We start from the raw sequence: 18,036 nt of genomic DNA, 5'->3' as shown, positions 1-18,036 counted from the left end.
ACCCGGGGGGGAACCCCCTCCACTCCACCCCCCAATACCGCCCCCCCCTACCCCAACCCCTCCACTTCCACCCCACATACCCCCCGCCCTACCCAACCCCTCCACTCCACCTCACATACCCCCTTCCACTCTACCCAACCCCTCCACTCCCCCCACATACCCCCCTCCCTACCCAACCCCTCCACCCACCCCACATACCCCCTCCACTCTACCCAACCCCTCCACTCCACCCCACCCCCTCCCACCCCCCCAACCCCCCTCCCTACCCAACCCCTCCACCCACCCCACATACCCCCTCCACTCTACCCAACCACCCCACATACCCCCCACCCTACCCAACCCCTCCACCCCACCCCACATACCCCCCTCCACCCTACCCAACCCCTCCACTCCACCCCACATACCCCCCTCCACCCTACCCAACCCGACACTCCACCCCACATACCCCCTCCACCCTACCCAACCCCTCCACTCCACCCCACATACCCCTCTCCACCCTACCCAACCCCTCCACTCCACCCCACATACCCCCTCCACCCTACCCAACCCCTACACTCCACCCCACATACCCCCTCCACCCTACCCAACCCTCCACTCCACCCCACATACCCCCCTCCACTCTACCCAACCCCTCCCACTCCACCCCACATACCCCCTCCCTACCCAACCCCTCCACTCCACCCCACATACCCCCTCCACCCTACCAACCCCTCCACTCCACCCCACATACCCCCCTCCACTCTACCCAACCCCTCCACTCCACCCCACATACCCCCTCCCTACCCAACCCCTCCACTCCACCCCACATACCCCCCTCCACTCTACCCAACCCCTCCACTCCCCCACATACCCCCCTCCACTATACCCAACCCCTCCACTCCACCCCACATACCCCCCACCCTACCCAACCCCTCCACTCCACCCCACATACCCCCCTCCACCCTACCCAACCCCTCCACTCCACCCCACATACCCCCTCCACTCTACCCAACCCATCCACCCCACCCCACATACCCCCCTCCACTCTACCCAACCCCTCCACTCCACCCCACATACCCCCCTCCCTATCCAACCCCTCCACTCCACCCCACATACCCCCCTCCACCCTACCCAACCCCTCCACTCCACCCCACATACCCCCCTCCACTCTACCCAACCCCTCCACCCCACCCCACATACCCCCCTCCCTACCCAACCCCTCCACTCCACCCCACATACCCCCCTCCACCCTACCCAACCCCTCCACTCTACCCACATACCCCCCTCCACCCTACCCAACCCCTCCACTCTACCCCACATACCCCCTCCACCCTACCCAACCCCTCCACTCTACCCCACATACCCCCTTCCACCCTACCCAACCCCTCCACTCCACCCCACATACCCCCCTCCACTCTACCCATACCCCCCACCTATTCATACCGCCCTCCACTCTACCCATACCCCCCCACCTATTCATACCCCCCTCCACTCTACCCATACCCCCCCACCACTCTACCCATACCCCCCACCTATTCATACCCCCTTCCACTCTACCCATACCCCCCCACCTATTCATACCCCCCTCCACTCTACCCATACCCCCCTCCACCCCACCCATACCTCCCTCCACCCCACCCATACCTCCCTCCACCCCACCCATACCTCCCTCCACCCCACCCATACCTCCCTCCACCCCACCCATACCCCCTTCCACCCCACCCATAACCCCCTCCACCCCACCCATAACCCCCTCCACCCCACCCATAACCCCCTCCACCCCACCCATACCCCCCTTCCACCCCACCCAACCTCCTACCACCCCACTCATAGCCCCTCCACCCCCACCCATACCCCCCACCCCTCCCTCCCCGCCCCCTGTGTATTCAGCATATTTCCTTCATTAACGAATCCTTCAGCTGAAAGGTGGTCAGGTCATCAGTTAAAATTTTGATTTGGTGAGAGTAGACTAGATGGTTAACCTCAGGGCCTTGAGGTCACAGGTCGGTTGACTTATGAGTATCGAGGCATTGACCCAAATGTTGTATTTCAAATCAATGGAGACCTTGGAGGTGAAATTTAACTTGATCAGGGCCACAAAAGCTCTATCCCAGCCCCGTGACTCTGAGGAAGAGGATTTTAGTGGAATTGCTTTCCTTCCCGACATTTGCTTTTTTGAGGGGGGGGGGGGATGGGCAGTTTCGTCTTGCGGGAATGTGTACGGGAAAAGAGCTGAGGTGATCCAACTTGGCATCTTCCTTGTAATTCACTTTAAAGGTTAAGATAGCAGACAACAGTCAGAGGCAAAATCATAGCCGTGATTGATTGCAAGCAAGGGCTTCCTGCAGCGGACACTGATGTTAAAGTCAGATTGCAGCACGTTGTTTTGTTGCATTGAACATCAAGTCATACTCACCTAAATAACTAATACACAAAGGCGTAGGTCACCGGAGTTTAGAAGAATGGGAGGTGATCTTATTGAAACATACAAGATTCTGAGGAGCCCGACAAGGTGGATGTAGAGAGGATGTTTCCACTGATGGGGGCGTCTAGAACTAGGGGCATAGTCTCAGAATAAGTTGTCGCCCATTTAAAACCAAAATGAGAAGGAATTTCTTCTCTCAGAGGGTTGTAAATCTGTGGAATTCTCTGCCCCAGAGAGCTGTGGGGGCTGGGTCATTGAATAACTTTAGGGTGAAGATAGACAGAGTTTTGAAGGATAAGGACATCAAGGGTTATGGGGAGCGGGCGGGAAAATGGAGCTGTGCCCAAGATCAGATCAGCCATGATCTTATCGAATGGCCTACTCCTGCTCCTATTTCTTATCTTCTTATAATGGGAGAGGGAGCTTTAAGAGAGTAGTTATGTCACTAGACCAGTGATCCAGGCGCCGGGACTAATGATCCAGGGACACGAGTTCAAATCTCGCTATGGCAGCTGGGGAATTTAAATTCAGTTAATAAATCTGAAATTAAAAAGCTCACATCAGTAACGGTAACCATTAAAATACCACATTGTTGTTAAAAACCCATCTTTAGGGAAGGAAATCTGCTGCTCTTACTCGCTCTGGCCTCTTTGCGACTCTTCAATGGCCATTCTGTTGTACAAAACCACTGCGACGCACCACACGGACTGCAGTGGCTCAAGGCGGCAGCTCACCACCTTCCTAAGGGGCAATTAGGGATGGGCAATAAATGCCGGCCTTACCATTCCCCATGAATAGAGAAAATGAGGACAGCCTTTCCTCTTGTTAAGAAGCAACAGGAATGTGGCTGAAAATGGTTGTGGAAGACTGAATAACAAAAGATGATTGGTGGGTTTTTTCTGGGGGTGTGTGATGGGTGCTTGATCAGATAAAGGCTTTTTCATCCAGAACGTTAAAGGTGTGCTGCTCTTATTCATGAGTAAAACAAAATTAGATTATAATCAAAACATATACACATTAGGATTTTTTTTTGCAGAAAAAGCATTTTATCCTGAATTGCAATATAGAAACACAGTTCTTCATCTTATCAAATGTTTTACGCGAAACATGATCTGCATCAATGTCTACCAATAATGTATCACATCATACATAATATATTTGTTTATGGTCGTAGAGCCTACGAACAAACAATATACTTCATACCGAGAAACAATTCTGTCAGCACTGGCTAAAGCTAGGAGGAAATAAATGAATAACATGTTCTTACCTAATTGCACAGATTTTCTTGTAACGTTATCAGAAGTCATTGTGAAGCATTTCCTGTGTACACCTCATCCTGATTTTGGTCTAGTAGTAAGCCCATTGCTGCCTGTCTGCGATTTCCTGGTTTGTCAGTGTAATTGCTGTCCACGTGTATTGAAGAATCACTCGAGGCAGGAGAAGCATTGGCTGTATTTATTGTAGCACTGGCATAAACAGAACTGCTGTAATCGATAGCAAGCTTCTGTGCTTCTTTCTCGATTTGTGCTACTGTGTTTAGAGGGATTATTTGGGGTCCAGTGCTGGGTGTATTGCTTCTTCTCTGCATCCCAAACAGGGACATTTCAGCTTCCTTCTTGTTCTCATCGAATGAGCTATAAGTTGTAGAATTCTGCAAATATCTGGCGTTGGTTTCCAAAACAACTGGATTCTCAGCCCCAAAGCGGAGCTGTGATACTGGCAAATCTCTGTTGGCTGCGGTAGTGCTGTGTGCAGCATCTGCTCCTGTGCTGTTTTCCAATGGGTCATAAAAAGCTGGATGTTTTTTCCCTTCATTCGACTCTAGATTGTCTACATATCCTGGGGTATGCAAACTAAAAAGATCTTGGTTATCGGACAGTAGTCTTTCGTGATCTTGGTTTCTTGAATGTTGCAGTGCTTGGGCAGAGAGCAGTTGTGTAGGGCTTTGAAAGGGTTCTGCTTCTAAGGCAGATTGCTTTAGGTCTGAATACATAGAAACAGTCTCTTGCATGTCATTACCAGGAAACCTTGGGGGGAAATTCTCATCGGGCATTGGTGTAGAACAGCCTGAAGGATATAAGCTACAATATTCCTTCTGGTCACTTTTTTGTACTTGAAAGTTTGGGACATTTGAAAGAGTCGGGGGCATACTGCTATCTCCACTATAGGCATAATCTAAACCGCAGTCTGTGCTTTCGGAGAATACAGGATTTGTTCCTTGAGCTTTATGTAATAGTTTTGATTTGCGAACAGATTGTTCTTTTTTACTTGAAGTACAAGGGCTTCTGGTATTCCTCATCTGTCTTGGTGTCGTAGTCTTTCTGGAAGGAAATGGGGGAGATGCTGGAAAAACTAACGGAGAGGGGCTGGACATGTCAATCCGTTTACGCCTTCCATATACAGCTTTGGAATCACTGGGGAACGGTACATGATGGTTCCACTGACGTTTGGAACCAACCTTTGGCCCAGCTCTTTCAACGGGCGTCGTCTCATCCCAGTCCATCATCAGTTTCTCAAGGCTTGAGAGACTGGATTTTTCTTCGCTTGCTATACTGCTGCAAATGTTAACACTGCCTTCGGAATTGTCAAACGGCGAGCCGAAATGGGGCGACGATTCGGTGAACGCCTCGGGAAACGAACTCGGCTTTACTTTCTGAGGTGTATAGTTTGAAATATCCAAGATGTCCTTTGACTCGTTCAGGTTGCAGTCCAGCACCGGGCCATAATGGTGATTAAAATACGCCATGTTCCCATCGCAGAGATTGAAACTGGATTTGCAGCTCAGTTGAAGTCCGCGAGGAAATGCCAGCCTGGTGGGATCAGCCGATAACTGCAACGAATTGAAATATTTCTGAGATGTGTGGTCCATAGAACAAGCTGCATCTGACTGACTCTCAGAAGTTAAAGATGCTTGTAAAGTCAGAGGACTGCGGTCTGGCCTAAAAGAATTAAATGAAGAAGCCTTAGTAAAGTGTAGGTTTGAACCAATTGCATGTTGACTGTATGTATCAGTCGAGGTGGCTTGAGAGGAAGTAACATTATTGCTTGCGTCATAGCCAAATGTACAATCTCTGTTGCCTAGAAAGTCGAGACCAGAGAACTCTCGCGGTTGCTGCAATACATCTGAGTTACTGAAACTTTGAACTTTGGGTCTGTAATTACTGTAATGACCGTAGTTATCTGGAGCTTGTTGACACGAAAGGCCAGCCTGTCGCGAGAGAGGTGGCTGAGGAGCAATTCTTTGGAAAGTTTCGGTATCAGAAGTATGATATGAGGAGCCATAATCAACACTATCAGAATTCTCCGGGATCATTTGTGGATAAGCCTGTCCTGTTTGACTTCCATGTTGCTGGCTACCAACACAGTTAGGAGAACTGGTTTTATCAAAACCGTCTTGGTAGTGTGTCAAGTGTCTTGATGGCTGCGTTGAGTTACTGACTCCAAAACTTCCAGTTATGTTACACGATTCTTGCCCAGCCTGTGAAAAGGATAAGTCCATCAAATCTGAAGAATCGTCTGAATCAAGCAGAGAACGGAAATAACCAGCAATGCAGCCGGGACTTTGCTGAGCAACATTGCTTTGGTTGGAGGAAAGACGACTCATCAAATATCCGTTCCTGGACACGGAACCCGATTCCCAAATAGCATTGGGAAATGATTGTGTGGATATCCCTGGATAAGATGGATACAAGCCATTTCTGATTGGTTGCTTTGAAGGATAACCTTGACTCACAGTCCAACAGTTTTCATTTTGCCGTGCCCATTCTGAATTTTCAGCATTCATGTTCTGAAAAATGCCGTGCTCCGGAAATGGCAGCGCACGCTTGTAGGGTTTCCTCCTCTGCACTGGCTTCTCCTTCATCTCCGTACCCCATTTGCATTTTCTTGCATACAGTTTGGTTTCGCCCAAGAATATCCGTTTCCTCTTTCCGATCCCCTCGAAGAAGTCGCTGAAAGTGGAGGACGACTCTGCCAGCTGCCCCACGTGCCTGCCTCGCGAGCAGCCGGCTTTCCCGCCTCTCCTCCGCGTGCCCGCTAACGTGCGGTAAAACTGAGACATGTCCTGGTGTACGGAAGCCGATCGCTGAAAGGACCCGGGGTCACTGGGGGACCAGCACCTGGGCGGTGAGCATCGGCCCAGGATCAGGCTCTGCTTCGTTAAAAAGGCCAATTTGGACAAAACGTCTGCATAGTCTGTGGTACTGTCATTGGACCCTGCAATGTACGTAGGCTGTGGCGGAGAAAGTTTGTGATGCCTTGGCTTTCTTTTGACGTGATTGGTGGTTTCGGTGCTACCTTCAGGCAACACTTTCCTTGGCCTTCCCCTTTTCCTTTTGATGACGACAGGAACATCACCCGTCGGCAACGCTGCCATCTTGTTTTTCCTACCTTTCTTCACTGCTGGTACTGTCACTGTGCTTAGCTCGGGCAGAGTGATACAGTCCATTTTGACTCCGGCACTCAAATTGTTGTGCGTTAAAACCTTTTGGCACATTTTTGTTTTCCTCTCTGCATGCATCAGGTACTTCTGAATATTGACTTTCGTTATCTTAACCAACATCTTGCGACTTCCTTTGCATTTAGATTTCGGATTCTTATTGAAAGGTGTCCTTTTAAGAGGCAACCGAGAGACAGCTGCGTAATCCTGACATCCTTCTGCTGATGCTGAAGGGAGAGAGATATTCTTGCAGTATTTTTCAAACTCAATTTGTTCCAGGCTGTTTTCCCGATTGTACTGGATCATTGTCTTTTTTCTCAGGGCATATTTTTTGCACGTGGTCTCGGCTAAAAGCAGTCCAGCGTTGCTCCCCTCCTCATTCTGGCTGTTGTGTTTCAGGATGCCAGTTTTGGAGCTTTCACAGTTTGCGTGGTGCCGATGTTCTGGCAGGCTGTACAGCGAAGACATGTTTTCAAAGAAGCTGTTGTTGGGCGATACCGCGGACGAGATGAGAGTTTCGAGTTTCGAGTCCGTGTCGGCTGGGTCAAACTTCTCATACTCAACACGCCTGTGTTCACAATGGTCAGCACTTTCCTTCCTTTGCGTTCTTTCCATTGCTTGCCTTCTGCTTGCCATCTGAGAATTAGGTCTTATATGCAGGCTTTCCTCTGGGCTTCTAATACTGCCAGCCAGCACAACTGAAGAAAAGAAACTATACTGTAATCCTGTCTTTTCATTGTTTGCTACTTTGCTTCCATTACTTTGCAAGGTGCTGGAGTCAATTTTAAGTGTACCACAACTGAGGTTGATGCCATTATTTTGCATGTCATTAGACAAGAGACTTAAGTCTTTCATGATATCTCTTAGAGTTACTACAGGGTACAAATTATATTTGCCACTGCCGCATTTGGTTTTCAGCAATGTCACAGTGTTGTTTATCTTTCTTTTCCCAGTTCCCAATGTAGCGTTTGGAAAACTTCTATGGAGTGTATCAGTGGACATTTTCTCGCTCGCAACTTCATTTTTTTCAGCATTACCACTGCTGGCTTTGTCTGATCTCATGTCTGACTTAAGGCTTTCCTCGTAATAACAACTTTTTGTGTTCCTAGTCTGACAAATACCAACTGAATCCATTTCAATCACAGAATCGGGTTCATTATAAGTGTATGCATTTGAATACTGACCATCCTTTACATCTAGAGACCCATTGGGTAAAGCAATTGTTGCGTTTTCTTCAGAGCCATTACAAGGTTCCTTAGAGACGGACATTTTTTTTATTATGGCTGGTGATTTGGTGAGGTGTGTGTTCTCCTCTAGATCAGTTGAAATGGTTTACGCTCTGAATGTTAATGTTAGCAGCACTGGAATAGGTGTTGGTTTGTGAGCTCCTATAGTTTATGGAAGCACCTATAGTTAAAACAAATTTAAAGGAAATAAAAAATAAAAAAAAAACATGCTGGTTTATTTTAAACTGCCTCCATATGATCGTGCTATTTATATTTGTAAACAGGTCTAACATAGAGAATAAAAAAATGTTGTAGATTATAGTGGCATATAAACATTTGTAATCGGAGAAAGAAACAAATCTTGTGTCAGATGAGCTAAAATAAGAGCACATTTTTAAATATAGCATTCTGTTGTTCTACTCAATTTAAGGTTCGAATCGTGGAATTAATTAAGTTTTAGGGTTAGGAGAAAGTGCAGTATGTTTGATCCAATATGATGATATTTTAGTTAATATATCAAAATAACCCCCAGTGTTAATTTGATGTGATTAGAGCTTCCATTTGAAAACTTTAATTTAGTAGAACAATTTTTTAAAAAGGATGATATGTCGGAAGTTAACTGCCCCAAGCATAGCAATGCTCACTCTCCAAATGATTGTCTCCATTTCATACCATGGGTGTATTTTTGATTTTGCCAATAGGGAAGATGTGTGTCTTTAACGTTTCCATTTTAGTATAAATTAATATTCTCATTAAAGGCCTATAACATTTTCTATTGACGTAGTGTATAATGACAGTGCATCATATTTTTACACAAACTGATTTAAACTTCTAAGGGTCCCTAAGTTGGGATATACATTAAGGAGACTATTATTCAAAGAATCGTCACAATGCCTTTGGTAAGCATCCCTCCTTTTTCCTTCACTTCAAGTCTCCTTTACAGACAATTGGTCATCCCGAAGGAGTCCTAATAGAGTTTGGAGCATCTATAAGAAAAGGCATCGAGTGCAAGATTGAGGAGAGAAACCGAAACACAGAAAACAGCTTCCAACTTCATCTACGGCCTTTCAGACCGAGGTCTTGGCGGCTTGTGAGAAATCGTGGGTTGGAACAAATAACTCGAGACCAAAAAGTCTCCAGACTGGTGTTCGAATTGAGCGATTCATTCCACGGTGCAATAGCTAAAGCCACTTGAAAAGCATGAACATAAATATCTGAAGACAGGCAGCTTCAAACATCTGAAGGCCAAGAACGTCCTGTCTGGCTCCAACCCTGGGAGGGTAAATGTGAAGGAGGGTTTCACCCAAGAGTTGAGACAAAGAACCCGACATATCACAGGTTAAATGGTCCTGCCCATATCCTACTCCAGGCCCACCCCTCAAGAGAGATAAAAGAACGATCCAGGTGGTGTTTCAGGGCAGGTGGTGAAGATAGGAACGGTTCGTACCACCAGCCCTCTGTCCGATCGGGACATCGTATGTCTACTATGTTTTGGTCTCCATATTTAAGAAAGGATATACTTGCATTGGAGGCTGTTCAGAGAAGGTTCACTCGGTTGATTCTGGAGATGAGGGGGGTTGACTTATGAGGAAAGGTTGAGTAGGTTGGGCCTCCACACATTGGGGTTCAGAAGAATGAGAGGTAATCTTATTGAAACTTATAAGATAATGAGGGGGCTTGACAAGGTGGATGCAGAGAGGATGTTTCCCCTCGTGGGGGAAACTAAAACTAGGGGACATAGTCTCAGAATAAGGGGCCACTCATTCAAAACTGAGATGAGGAGGAATTTCTTCTCTCAGAGGGTTGTAAATCTGTGGAATTCTCTGCCCCAGAGAGCTGTGGAGGCTGGGTCATTGAATATATTTAAGGCGGATATAGACAGATTTTTGAACGATAAGGGAGTAAGGGATTATGGGGAGCGGGCGGGGAAGTGGAGCTGAGTCCAGGATCAGATCAGCCATGATCTTATTGAATGGCGGAGCAGGCTCGAGGGGCCGAATGGCCGACTCCTGCTCCTATTTCCTATGTTCACTCTCGAGTGTGCTTTGGAACCTGATTTCATTTCTTTCCCATCAAGTTTCTGCATCGTCAATCACATTTCACATTTCCCAGTCGCCATCAGGAAGAAGCAGCAGACATTCAGAAACTGAAGAAAGTTTCTTGAAGGGCAGACAGACTTTGAAATCGGTCAGTAACACAATAAGGTGAGCAGAAATGCAGAGGGACTGAGAAAGGAAGGGATAGTTGAAATGATGCAGATTCAGTATGGCACAAGCGACACTGTCTCAGAGGAACACTGTTTTGTTGGGGAACACAAGAGATGGCCAGGAAGCAAACTCTTGGATCACACGAGTGTATTTTAAGTTTAGCACACAGCCTCATGTTTTGGGGACAAAGCTGCCTCTCACCAGGTGTTAGAAATACCTTTATCTCACTTACACTCATCCTAACTCCTGTCGGTCTGTGTGCCAACATTTCCCACACCTGCATTCCAGCCCCGGCAACCCTTCTGCTGTCAAGATTTCCATCATCACATTATCTTGATTTACCCATAGTTTCCTGGCTGGCTTCAACCCTTTTCCAAAAAGGAAGGGCGTGTGAGAGAGCTGTGATAGAATGGAGCTATTTGGGTGATACGGAAAGTCTGGCAGAACTCATCGCAAGAACACCCAACGGCAGTAATTCCACCTTCAAAGAGAATGACCACGCCTCAATAAGAAGTGCGGACTGAAAAGCAATTGTTCTAGGAGCTGGTATTGGGTTCTTAAGCACGTCAAATACAGAGAATGATCTGACTCGGGAGCGACAGGAGACCAAACCACCTGAAGGGATCGATGATGGCTCACTGCAAAATGCCGTCCCAAATTGCTCAAAACCAGATTATCACGAAGCCCTTTCCGTCACTCATCAATGGCCACCACTGCCAGACATGGGTTGTACTTACACTACACTTTGCCTTCTGTGATCTGCAAATTATCTGAGGAGGTTCCAGTCGGAAATCGGAAACTAGGTGCCACTTAAACTAACCATCGCTTCACTCCCCATTCTTTTTTTATGTAGTGACTTTTACCTCAGGACGTCCCAAAGCGCTTTACAGCCAATGAAGCACTTTTGGAGTGTAGTCACTGTTGTAATGTGGGAAACACAGCAGCCAATTTGCGCACAGCAAGCTCCCACACACAGCAATGAGATAATGACCAGATGTTGATTGAGGGATAAATATTGGCCAGGACACCAGGGATAACTCCCCTGCTCTTCTTCAAAATAGTGTCATGGGATATTTTACGTCCACCTGAGAGAGCAGACGGGGCCTCGGTTTAACGTCTCATCCGAAAGACGGCACCTCCGACAGTGCAGCGCTCCCTCAGATTTTTGTGCTCAAGTCTCTGGAGTGGGACTTGAACCCACAACCTTCTGACTCGGAGGCGAGAGTGCTGCTCACTGAGCCACAGCTGACACTGGTTATGCCTCCTCATGTCAGAAAGCAGGTAGATAGCCTTCTCCCAGGGAGCTGTAAACAGCCACGAGGAGTTACACCATTCACTCTGCAATTTCTGCTCTGTGCGATTTCCCATGTTAGCTAACATTAGAGGACATAGCAAGAGGATTAAAAGTGGGGAGTAAAGTCATTTATACTTTTTAAAAATCAGTTTAAATGACACCTTCAGGAACTCCACAAACTATATCGGAGGTTCACAGCAGCATAGCAGCACTGTACGCAGTAGGAACTTTGTTCCGACTGGCCAAACTCGAGACATATTAAATCTTATGGTCGTAGAGAGAAACTTTCATAACAGTCTGGGCTGGATTCAAATCCCAACTTCAGAATTGTAAGGACGATGTGCTAACCCATTGTGGCAATCAATTCCCAACATATTCATTTTCTCATCTACAAGAGCATAAATATCCAAGATTACTTCTACCTATTTTCCCTCAATTCTTTCAAGGAGCGATGCAACAACCTATCTTACAGAAGGATTGCCTCGTTAACGTAGATCATACAAAATAGTGTAATTATGAGGCGTTTTGGGATTGCCTGGAGATACTGGAGCGTAAAACTTTACAATCAGCTGAGATTTACATCTGTTGGACAACCGTGCTATGCACGACAGAGAACCTCTGGAGTTTAGGACATCCTGAAGGGGATTGACAGGGTAGATTCTGCGAGGATGTTTCCCCTGACTGGAGAGTCTAGAATGAGGAGGCAGTGTCTCAGGATAAGGGGTCGGCCATTTAAGACTGAGATAAGAGGAATTTCTTCACTCAGAGGGTTGTAACCTTTGGAATTCTCTGTCCCAGAGGGCTGTGGATGCTGAATCGTTGAGTATATTCAAGGCTGAGATCGATAGATTTTTGGACTCTAGGGGAATCGAGGGATCGGGCGGGAATTGAGACTGAAGGTTGAAAATCAGCCATGTTCTTATTGATTGGCGGAATAGGCTCGAGGGGCCATATGGCCTACTCCTGCTCCTAATTCGAATGTTCTTATGAACCCTTCGACTCTATTAGCTTCATTGTGGATGGACTAAAGCAACAGAGTACCTCAGAATTGACTTTCTGTCCTCATACAGTAGGTCCCAGTTTTGTACAGACAACAGGAGCGGACTCCAACCATCCCGCGTCTATTCTTCAGCTTGCATCGCTGAAGTGTTTGTGGCATCATGCAGCTCTTCGCAGTCGCTGCATCCTCTCTGAATCCTCAATATCTCGCCCCAAACTTGATCTTTGCAAGATGAATGTAGCGCATCATAGTACTGTCACTCGATTAAAGAGTTAAAGTCAGGTGATTGATCGGGCTTAGTAATGATGGTGAGGATGCCTGCAAGGCATTCACTCTGACTTTGAAAGTCTAGTTTTGTCTATTGTCAGAATGGGCCGAGAACCTTTCCTTTGATTATTCTGTAACAGCTACTGAGCAAGTTAACAGTCGAAGGTTACATAAAATCTAACTGCAGCATGTTGCAGTGCCTATTTGTCCAATGAATAAATGAGGACAAAGATCCCGACTGCTTTACGTTTATGTAATGTCTTCTATGTGTGGGGAGGGCTGGCAGAGAGGGGGAGAAAATGTGTGAGTGACTCTGAGCACATTCTCCATGGGATGGAACTGTGAGCACTTTAGAACCCGATAGGCAACACAGAGTTAAGAATATAAGAAATAGGAGCAGGAGTCGGCCATTCGGCCCCTTGAGCCTGCTCCGCCATTCAATAAGATCATGGCTAATCTGATCATGGACTCAGCTCCACTTCCCTGCCCGCTCCCCAAAGCCCCTTACTCCCTTATCGCTCAAAAATCTGTCTATCTCCGCCTTAAATATATTCAATACTACAGTATCAGTGGTGTCATACTATCTGCCACCAAGGTCTAATCATAGGCTGTTGTGATTGAACTTTCAAATCCATTTTTGACTTGAATAGATAGTTCTGTTTTGGGAATGCAGAAGATTGTCACTTCATGAGGGAAAAACTCTATTTTCGACCAGCGCTCATGTATCTACTTTTTGTCATGAGGTTGACATGTGAACTTAGTTCCCCCAAACAAGACAGAAGTTTTAGCAAGGAACTTAGGCCACAATAGTGCAAAAGAATACCAATAATGTTCATTGATATTTTGAATGCTGTCAACAATTGACCCTGTAGTTTTAAACCCAATCTCAAGCCAAGCTCTGGAGGCCTCTGGTGTGACTGATAGCTGGTCAGAGCCGCTGACTGCTTTGTTCATATCTTGTATAACTAGTTGGGGTTGTGTAGAGAAGCACGAAAAGCAACATGAAGTTATAGTTTGGAAGGAGGGCCTCATCAGCTCTTTCCATCGATGCCGACTGACTGGCTGAGTCTTTCCACCAATTTCCTGTTTTTTGTTTGATTTCCAGAATCAGGAAGGTTTTTTTTTTGTTGCTTTTTGGTAAAGCAACATGAAGGTGTTCATCGTGAAACATGAACTCCTCATTTAGGATCAGACTTCATAAATCGGCAGGGCTACGGGGGAAAGGGCAGGGAAGTGGAGATAGACACATTGTGGAATGATATGAGTGAAGGATTATGGGAAGTGGACAGGAAAGGTTGAGAAAATTATCTCATTGAATGGCGGAACAGGCTCGAGGGGCCAAATGGCCGACCCCTGCTCCTATTTCTTATGTTCTTATGAAGTGCTCTTGCAGAGAGCCAGCATGATCTCGACGGGCTGAATGGCCTCCCTCTGTGCTGTAACCGTTCTATGATTCTATTAATTTTCAGTGACAGATAGCACCACAAGTTGGTTACTTCAATGTGTTCTCTCACGTCCTCGGCAATGTAAGGCCAGAAAGGAAAGGGACACAGACATCTGTTCTTTTATGACCATTTCTTCAATGAAGAACGGTAACTCACATTTTCCATCGTCATGTTGCTGTTTACACCTGGATTAGGATGACTGTAAGCAATGTCGAATGAGCATTTATAGCCCTTATAGTCCAGCATTTTGGATCGCTTTATATTGGTGCTCCTTTTGCAACGTCCCACACTCAATCTTTTACAACCCAGAAGGCCAGAGTGTTTCGCCATCAGGTGCCACCCCAATGGTTACCCAACAGAAGGGACAACTGAACCAATGCACGTCAAATGTGCTGTTCTGTACTCTCTCAACAACAACTTGTATTTATATAGCGCCTTTAACGTGGAAGAACATCCCAAGGCGCTTCACAGCAGGGTTATAAGCAAAACAGATAAATTTGACACTGAGCCACATCAGAAGAAATTAGCGCAGGTGACCAAAAGCTTGGTCAAAGAGGTAAGTTTTAAAGAGCATCTTGAAGGAGGAAAGAGAGGTGGAGAGGTTTAGGGAGGGAGTTCCAGAGCTTGGGGCCCAGGCAACAGAAGGCACGGCCACCGATGGTGGAGCGATTATAATCAGGGATGCTAAAGAGGGCAGAATTAGAGGTGCGCAGACATCTCGGGGGGTTTGTGGGGCTGGAGGAGATTACAGAGATAGGGAGGGGCGAGGCTGTGGAGGGATTTGAAAACAAGGATGAGAAGTTTGAAATTGCTTCACCGGGAGCCAATGTAGATCAATGAGCACAGGGATGATGGGTGATCAATAGAGAAGAAATAAAAAGAGATCTGCCCATAATTAAATGATCCAATTGGGGCTGGGGGGGTCAAGTCACGAACTGCTAGGCAAACTCATGTCGTCACAAGACTTACAGCCAACGAGTGAGAAGATGAGAATTTCAAGCTTTCTTCACGACTGGTATCATGGAACAGCAGCAAGATAGGAATGTAACCATAGATGATAGGACAAGTAAAACTAAAATGGTTTAGGAAGAGCTTAGCTTACACACAGACAGGGGAAGAGTCACACGCCCTTCACTGTAGCAAGGTTCTTGTGCTTTAAAGCATTAACTGAAGAGTCAAGTGACAGATAAATGGGGAATAGACCAACAATATGTGAAGGAGATCTGAAATGAAGGATAACCCATCTTATTCCTTGTAATCGCCTTTATATCATAGAAGATAGATAGATAAAAACAGAAAATGCTGGAAAGCTCAGCAGGTCAGGCAGATCGGTGGAGAGAGAAACAGAGTTAACATTTCGGGTCGATGACCTTTCTTCAGAACTGTTTTAAGTCTGGAAGAAAAAGCTAGTGCCAGTAATGGTGACCATGAAACTACCAGGTTGTTGTAAAAACCCAACTGGTTCACTAATGTTCTTTAGGGAAGGAAATCTTTCCCAGTCTGGCCTATATGTGACTCCAGACCCACAGCAATGTGGTTGATCCGTAACTGCCCCTGAAATGGCCACTCAGTTGCACCAAACCACCACCACAGTTCTGACGAAGGGTCATCGACCTGAAACGTTAACTCTGTTTCTCTCCCCACAGACACTGCCTGACCCGCTGAGTATTTCCAGCATTTTCTGTTTTTATTTCAGGTTCCAGCATCCGCAGTATTTTGCTTTTGTATGAGCAAATAGATAGATTGTTTTACATTTAGAACAATTAAATATTAAATTATGAACAATGGCTCTTAACACCTAGAATATTTAGATCCGGGTAATTCAAAAACATATTTAATTGTGCTTTATAAAGCTTCAACTTGTAACAAGGGAAATCGTATTAATTTAGCTTAGCACTAAAAAATAATGTGTTACCTCCCAGTGGCAGTGTGGTAAGATATGTCTTTGTGTTCATGCTCCTGCCAGCAAGCTCCCATTCCCTGCTATGGTGTTACAAGGACGTGCCCAGTAAAGATCAATCATTTCCCCTTCTCCAAAGTGAGACATTCCATGGAATTGCTGTCTGCTTCTCGTGGCCACAAACAGAGTGGCATTGGCGGAGCATTGGCAGATGGCCTTATTTTACCCTCTTTACTAGGGGCCATGTATGGCACAGGTCTGGCCTTCAAACAACACGAGCCCCACACTGTGTTGGTGCCTCGGAAATGGTTCCGCAGCCACAACATTGTAAAAAAAACAATCAGCGGCCAGCAATTCAAGAAGACAGCACATGGCACTTCCTTCTCCAAGCAACTGGAGGTGGGTAACAGACTTGCCAATTTTACTCGCCTATCGTGAGAACAAGCAGCGAAAAACAAGGAGGCTCAAGAAAGGGAATGGGGAGAAAACGCACTGTGGGCAAAAACCATAGCCGTCGGGATGGGAAGCGATGTAAGGCGAGTTGGCAGCACCTACACCAAAGTGGAATTGTTGGCATTAAAGAGACCCCAATGATCGAAGGGAAGCACAGCGGACTGCCCCGCGTCATTCTCCCACTGGTGCAGCTCATAATGAATGGAGGGTCAGCGAAGAAAGGGACTATTGCGGTGACCGAACAAGAACACACATCTTGCCACAAAACGTATCCAGCGCCATCTCAAACAAAGAGACCCCGGCCAAAATGTTTAGTTAAATATCACATCCTGTCCATTCGGATAATGCAGGACACATTCACTGATGTTAACGCGATAAGTTTAGGGTGTTGCAATAGCCTGCATGAGGAGTTGCTTCAGGTAAAATAAATATTTTTTAAAATTTACTTTAAATGTAAGTGCTTGTGAACAGATTGTCTGTCTCCGTTTATTTGATGTACTTTTTAAATTGAACATTCTGCATTGAAGACAAAACTCAAACTGAACAAATAATGTGCAACACATTATACTTCTATCGAATGCAGCATTTATAACGGAGGTGAAGATTAAAACGTGGGAACATTTGCTCTTTTATTTTCAGTTTCTTGATCATCTCTGTGGGACCAACCACAGCTGATTCAATGAATAAATAAAACGATTTAAAAATGGAAAATATTTAGGAATTAGCAGAACAGTTCCCCTCCCTCATCTCAATATTCACCGCTCCTCTCTCCTGAAGGCCGAGGCTGCTGCTGGGATACAGCTCCGTGGGCACAAGCCACGAGGGGTCTGTGAGTTCAGACAGGCAGGAAGGACTGGCAGACATGGGCGGGTACCTCACCCCAGCCCAGCCCACCCTGGACTCAGCCAGCATCGGGCAAGGTCAGTCAGGGAGACGGAGGGAAATTCTGCGTCCGTTCATGAGCGCACTTTTCAGCCGAGGTCAACAAACGGTAAGAGGGAATGAGAGTCTCTGTCTGGGTTTCACCCCCCCCCCCCCCCCACCCCTTTAACCCAGGGACGAGGGCAATTATCACACTTCCACCTCTGTTCTGGCTGAGCACAGCTTACACAGAATAGGCCGGTGACCAAATACTAGTCTTTCCTGGTGTGTGGCTTAGACACACATCACCATCTTGCAGTCTATTTATATACTAAGCCACTGGAGTGTCAACACCTGATAAAAGGAGTCTAAATGTTGTTTATGATGGGGGGAGGGGGTCTTCATAATGCAAGGAGTGGATATGCAATGTCAGAGAGAGTGAAGACACTTTGTACTCTGTTGCTTTGGCTCACACCTGCCACACGAGTTATCCCGTGACTTGGAATCTTTTGTTGAACAACCTATAGGGACCCTGCCACAA

The 18,036-nt window shown here is 46.4% G+C and overlaps 1 protein-coding gene across 1 annotated transcript in view; it reads right to left on the bottom strand.

Moving 5' to 3' along the window:
* The window catches only part of ahdc1 (AT hook, DNA binding motif, containing 1), a 244,764-nt gene that overhangs the window by 33,311 nt on the left and 193,417 nt on the right, over positions 1–18,036 (bottom strand). The window contains exon 3 of the mRNA XM_070898781.1: positions 3,672–7,540. Coding sequence (XP_070754882.1) covers positions 3,708–7,478 — 3,771 coding nt within the window. The 5' untranslated portion in view covers positions 7,479–7,540 and the 3' untranslated portion in view covers positions 3,672–3,707. The remainder of the gene's footprint in view (positions 1–3,671; positions 7,541–18,036) is intronic.

This window comes from Pristiophorus japonicus, chromosome 14, assembly GCF_044704955.1.
Source record: "Pristiophorus japonicus isolate sPriJap1 chromosome 14, sPriJap1.hap1, whole genome shotgun sequence".
NCBI lineage: Eukaryota > Metazoa > Chordata > Chondrichthyes > Pristiophoridae > Pristiophorus > Pristiophorus japonicus.
The sequence above is the reverse complement of the archived record's forward strand: the minus strand, read 5'-3'. Positions and strand labels throughout refer to the sequence as shown.